Below are 6,110 nucleotides of genomic sequence, written 5' to 3' on the forward strand. Positions count from 1 at the left end.
AACCTCCCCTCTACTTTATAGGAGAAAGACAAGGCAGCCTACTTTATTGAAGATTTGCCACTTTATAAACCTATAGAGCAATTCTACTCTCTTATTATATAAGTCAGAATCAACTCAGTGGCACCGGGTTTGGTTTGAGTTGGTCTTATCCTGCCAATTAATAATAGCCCTAAGAATAAACAGATCCTACTATCGATGAAGAACGAAGACGATTCTCATCAGACCTTGCTTTATTGAGTATTGATTGTTTCACAAGTGTCCACCGCCTTTTCTCTTGGACAGACTACAAGTTCTCCTAAGACCAGGATCAAGTTTGCTCCTCACTTCTTTTAGTTGCTCCGAAGCACCCAGAGCAGGACCATCCAGGGAGCACTCCACATCGCGTGGTTGAATGAATGGCTGTTTTGTGCCTTATGGAATGGTTCGCTGTAGATGGCTTAGCTGGTTTGTAAGCCTGGGGGCAGAGAGGATAAAGAAAAACCTCTCTACTGTTAGCATGTTCTTTCTTCCCAAAGAGGTCTTTAGGCAGTGGCTAGTGCAGGCGTTGACACCTGCTGTGTCTGTCCTGGCCTGTCCCTGCAGGTCCTCAGCATGCCTGGGTCTGCACTTTCCACCCTGGGCATTGGGCACCTCCATTCTTCGGGCCGGGGTTGTTGCACTCCCTCCTCCTTTCCTGGGTGCCTGCTCTGCACCCAGACCAGGCGCTCCAGCAGCTCCACCAGCCATCTGCCTTGACTCCTGCAGAGACCATGACCCAGGAGAGGAGAAAGTTAGCTTTTACAAGGAAGAGGAGGAAGCATACAAGGAATGAACGTCGTGGAATGTACCGGGGTAAGCCCTCTCCTTGCCCTCCAGTGGTCTACAATCCATCTTTGTGGACTGCCTCTGCGCTCGCCGCCTTGCACTTAATCTGAATGAAGTAAGAAGAGGCCACTGGCAGCATGTTTCATAATATTAGAACCTGCAGCTCAATGGAAGATGGATAACACAGGACTGCGTGGAGGCAGGCCCCCTGGGAAGAGCGACACGGAGCTGCTGGAAGGTGTCAAGAGCAGGGGCCCTGCCTGGCTAGGAATTGGAGGAAAGAGGGGAGCAGACACCTCTGTGGAGAGACTACTGGGCATTTGTGTGAAGATTGGGAAACTGAACTCCTTCAGACTCTGGTATCGGGCTCCGGTGAGATTCCCTGAAAAGAACAACAGAAGGCGAGACCACAGATGCTGACCGTGGAGTGTCCCTGGAACCTGGCTACTGCACCCCCTCCCCTTACAGGCTCTGTGACGCCAGGGAACCTCATCTCCTTTCTGAGTCTGAATTTTCGCTTCTACGAAATGAGAAGGATGGACTAATCCAAACATTTAATTATTTGTTTAATCACTCCTTTTCCCCCAAAATGAAATCCGACATGGACCCCAACATTAAAGTCAGATGAAAGAAGGTCTGTTTTATTTGAAGATGGGCTGCTTATCAGTCGCACCCTTCCCCCTGGGGCAGTCCCTGAGACCTCTAGGCCGCTCAGATCGCAGTGTGAGCATCATTGGATTAGGTTATCTCCCAGCCCCTTCCAACTCTGTAATTATACTCCCTGATGGGTAACCACAGCAGGATTCTCTGTCTCCATCTCCCCCACCTCTGACTCTGGTCCCCACAGGCAAAGGTTTGCTGCAAATCCACCTGGGGACTCACGTTAATGGGTCCTCCTGGTGGCTGAGGAACTCCCAGCCTTAGTTTATTTCCCCCTTTTTGCCAACATGATCTCCTATCAGGCTGAAAGTTCAATGTGATAGCCCCGAGGCCACCTGCTAACCCCAGGCTGCCTGGAGAAGGTTGATGGGATATTGTGAGCTGCTGCCTGCCTGGATGTCATCTTGCTGGAGAAAATGGGCTGCAAGAAGGAGACCCGGTCCTCTGTCCCCTGCCCCTGTTCCCCTTTCACTAGCATCCTTCCTTCTTAACTACCCACTATGTGTGGATGTGACACAGCATGGCCACCACTGAGCCTGGTATCGGACCACTTAGGAAGTGTTTCCATGTATCCCACATTCTCTGTTCTCTCTGTCTCTATGCTGTGTGGAACAGAATCCCAGCAAGTCTTGGCTCTGAGGGTATTTGGAGAGCTTTAGTTATAATTTTTCAGGCAGGCTTCACATCTATCCCTTGGAGATGGACTCAGCTAATAACCTTGAACTAGGGACAACTCTTTCTCATTGTCTTTAAGTCCGCCTAAGCCAATTACCACCAGCTGAAAATGAATGCTCTCTTCCCCACTCTCCCAAATGACAACCGCTCCAATTCCCAAGCTGTTTATGACCCTTGTATCTATTTAAGAATGCAAATGAATAGACTGCAATGATTAAGAGCTTAGGTTTTGGCATCAAATGTTCTGGGTTCAAATTCTGCTCAGCGATCTTGCTCCTTTTGGCAGAGATATCTCACTGATGAGACAAGAGGGAGTTGAAACCTACTCCGCACTCTACTTGGCTTTGGCACTGGGCTGTATATCCTCAGAGGAGCCTTCCCCTCAAACTGATCTACTGTTAGGGGAGCATCTTTTGCCAACTCACAGGGCAGTCTTGGTCCCCGTAGACTAGTATTCACTCTCAGCATCTTCCTTCGTAAGGACTCCGGTGTTGACTCACCCCTATCAAAAGTCCTCCTATAGGATATCAGGAAGCTTATTGGGAGCCAACTTGTACATCCTTGTACTAGCAAGGAGGAATTTAAGTGCTAACCCAAAGCAGATCCTCACCCAGTGGAATACCGTAGATGTATCTCTCCCTCTTGCTTATTAGAGTAAGCCCTGCCACACGAGTGAACTAGTTTCATCATCAATACAGTACCTGCGAAGAAGGAAATGCTGCCTCCCCACTTTATAGGGTATGCCCATGATGAAAATAGACAGAACGGAGAGGGAAGGCCCTGTTTGACACCAGAGCTATTTAGAACTGTTCTCCCAGGGAGGCTGTAATGACCTACCACTGTCTTTGAAAGTCAAGCCTGTTAGTGGAGCTTGTCCTTGAAACCAATAGACTTGGTATCTGTGAATTAAAGATGCTTTTAAAGCTTTTTTTTCCACTGTGAAAAGTGTGAGGATTTACAGAGCAGATCAGTTTTCCATTCCACAATTCATACGCATGTTGTTTCATCTCCCTGATTGCAATCCTCACAGTGGGACATCACTTAGCCCAGGGCCTCCCTGTTTCCAGTTTCCCTTCCTCCTTCTGTTCTAACCCTTCTGAATTTTGTCTTTGGGTAAATTTCACCCTTTTGAGCTCACGTAATTGACAATTTCAAGTTGTGCCTGCCCCTTCGTTTTACAGTTTCCTTTCTAGACCTGTCTATTGTTTCCCATGGGGGTGAGTTCATTTCCAGACCAGAAGGTGACTAAGAGCCGGAGCCTCACAGTTTCTACTAGTCTCTAAGGTGATGTAAACATTTAAGATCCAAGCTACTAACTCTTCGTGCTGTGTTCCTCTGGTTTAGGTCATGGGCTCAGAAGCTCCGGGTGGATGGGACCTGGAGACGATCTTACTGGCCCATCCACTGAATATCATATACAACGTCCTGGCAAGTGGTCATGGGATACTCTCTTCACCCTCCCATCCTCATACGATAGTGAGAAGAAAGTCCTTTCTTGTTCCACCAAAAATTCCTTTTCTACCGCTGCTCTCCATTCGTCCTACAGCTCGATCTCTGTGTCCACACAAAACAAATCATGTTTTCATCTTCGTGATAGCTCCTGTCAAACTCACCCCATCTGAGTTCTCTCTCTTCTCAGTGCCCCAAGTTCCCAATGCTTCCAGTCTTTCTCTTGGGACATAGGCTTGAGTTTCTCAACTCATCTTGGTTACCCATTTCTGTTTGCCAATTGCCTGATGCAACATGGCACTAGGACCCAACTCAACTTTCCTCCTAAATCAGAGAATAATCTTGTTCTAGGGTCTTTATTTCTGTTAATCTAGCCCTTCATCTTGAGGCATCTACACAAGTATTACACTCCTGATCCCTGCCGCATGAGCTGTCACTAAGAAATCTGGTGAATACCACATGCCTCCCACACCATCTACCTGTGCTTCAAGAGTTCTTTTTGTTTTAATGGACCAAAATGGAGGACCTGAAATCGACCCAGCCCACCTTGGCTTTCTGTGCCTCCTTCCTTTCCATTGTCCTCATAGTGACAACAGTAAATTAATGTTGATTCATATGTTGATTGGGTAGCTTTTCTGTTTTCCCACCATTCCATGCAGTGGAATACACAAGGCATGCAAACAGCTTTGTGTGCCTAGAAAATTAGGTGCTTAGGAATGTGAACCTATATTGAAATTATTTGAGCCCAAAGGAGACTGAGAGGAGAAAACTGAACCCCAAAGAAAGAGCGATGCTCCGGGGTCTCTCAATGTGGTAGTGAAATAGCTGGGATTCATATCTAGGCCCCAGACAGACTCTTTATCTGTGAGATATGGCTTTTTAACCCTTGTTTATAACTGTCCTTCCTGCTGCCAATTAGTTGATTTTGAAGCTCTGTGTAATTAAGCCTTACTCTCCCCAGTCTTGCTTACTCATATAACCTTTGACACTATGTTGACCCCTTCTTATACCTCCAGAAATAAATCGTATTGGCTATATAAATGTTGGAGAGAAACAATTCCCATCTTGGTGAGAGGTGTCTGATGACTGGGAGAACCCATTAGAACCATTCAATGTAGGGTCACCTGGAGGGTTCAGTGTGCAGGCTCCCAAGGGAGTGGATGGGATGCCCAGGAAGGACAGGCTGGGGGTGCCAAAGACCACATTTTCATATTTCCCCTTTGGGCTGGGCCAGGATCGAGCTTGAGAGAGAAGGCTCGAGTCTTACCCTGTTGCTCCATTTGCTCACAGGCAGGGCCCCGGCGACCCTGGGGGCACTGACACACACAACTGGTGCCCTTGAGGATGGGCTCCCCATTGTTGAAGCAGGGTCCACAGCGGCAGGTATTGAACTCCAGCAGGTACTGGTCCAAGGCCTGGCGCAAGTTCTGACGTTTGGCCTCTAGGGGACCCAGGTTGGTGTGCCGCAGCAGCTCATGGATGGGCTGTGTCTGTTGGTTGAGAACATAGACAGGGCTCTCCCCTAGACTCTGTCTTCCTTCCCAGAGCCTAGGAGCACAGAGCCAGATACTCAACTGAAGGACACTGCATGGACCCTCACTGAAGCTCGGTGAAACGGTGAGGGTTAAATGAGCTGAGATTGGGGAGAAGTCCTCGCGTGGTGTCAAGAGTCAATGCATTTAACTTCTACTGGAAAGGATGGAGGGTCAAGTCTACCCACAGGTGTCTTGGAGGAAAGACCTGGTGAACTTCTGAAAAACCAGTCGCTGGAAGCCCTGTGGGCACAGTTCTCTACCACACATCCTATCTTCGTGAGTCAGAGTCAAGATGGCAAGTGGCTTTCCTAGGGGAAAGTGCTTCACACCATGTCTGTCGTATAGTAAGAGGTAAATAAATGCCTGTCACACCCTACTTGTGTGGCTTAGGACTGTCAACGTATTCCTTTTACTGTCAGATTCATGAAGTTCAAAAAGAAAAGCCTACATTATTCATATTTCATTTACATGTGGTTCTCTTCAGCACACTTGCAAGTCTACACATTTTGACACAGGATCACACAGTGCAAGGGCTTCTCCAGATCCCCTGCTTTACAGAAGAGGTGCCTGAGACAGCCACCAGGAATGATTTGTCAGGATCGCCCAGCAAGTGAGTGTCCGCTTTAAACCACAGAGGGGAATTTCACTTCTCTGGAAACAAATCCACAGAGGGGGCTCACTGTAGCCTTGACCAGGTCCTTGGCAATGTGGACAGAAAGCCTGTGTCAGACAGACCCTGGACTGTGGTAAAGCCAAGCGTGCCTGGGCCCTCGGCCAAGAGATGACTTACTGGAAGTTCCGGGAATTTGATCCCCAGTGATAAGGAACTCAATGCAGAACGGGCTGCCAGAGTGGCCCTGCGTCAAGCTGACATGGATGTCAAGGGTCAGGACCATTGGCATTCTGGTGGGGCTCAGCACTCAGACCCCACAGTTAGAGCTTCAAAAGATAGTTTATCACAGATAAGAAACTAGATTCAAAAAAAAA

At 48.1% G+C, this 6,110-nt stretch overlaps 1 protein-coding gene across 1 annotated transcript in view; it reads right to left on the reverse strand.

The window, feature by feature from the left end:
* Nucleotides 1-212: 212 nt before the first annotated feature.
* The window catches only part of C8A (complement C8 alpha chain), a 76,726-nt gene continuing 70,828 nt past the window's right edge, over nt 213-6,110 (reverse strand). The window contains exons 10-11 of the mRNA XM_045291985.1: nt 4,856-5,078; nt 213-738 (exon numbers count right to left, since the gene is read on the reverse strand). Coding sequence (XP_045147920.1) covers nt 587-738; nt 4,856-5,078 — 375 coding nt within the window. The 3' untranslated portion in view covers nt 213-586. The remainder of the gene's footprint in view (nt 739-4,855; nt 5,079-6,110) is intronic.

This window comes from Echinops telfairi, unplaced genomic scaffold (genome assembly GCF_000313985.2).
Source record: "Echinops telfairi isolate 266 unplaced genomic scaffold, ASM31398v2 ScPeMD7_443;HRSCAF=831, whole genome shotgun sequence".
In the NCBI taxonomy this organism is placed as follows: Eukaryota; Metazoa; Chordata; class Mammalia; order Afrosoricida; family Tenrecidae; genus Echinops; species Echinops telfairi.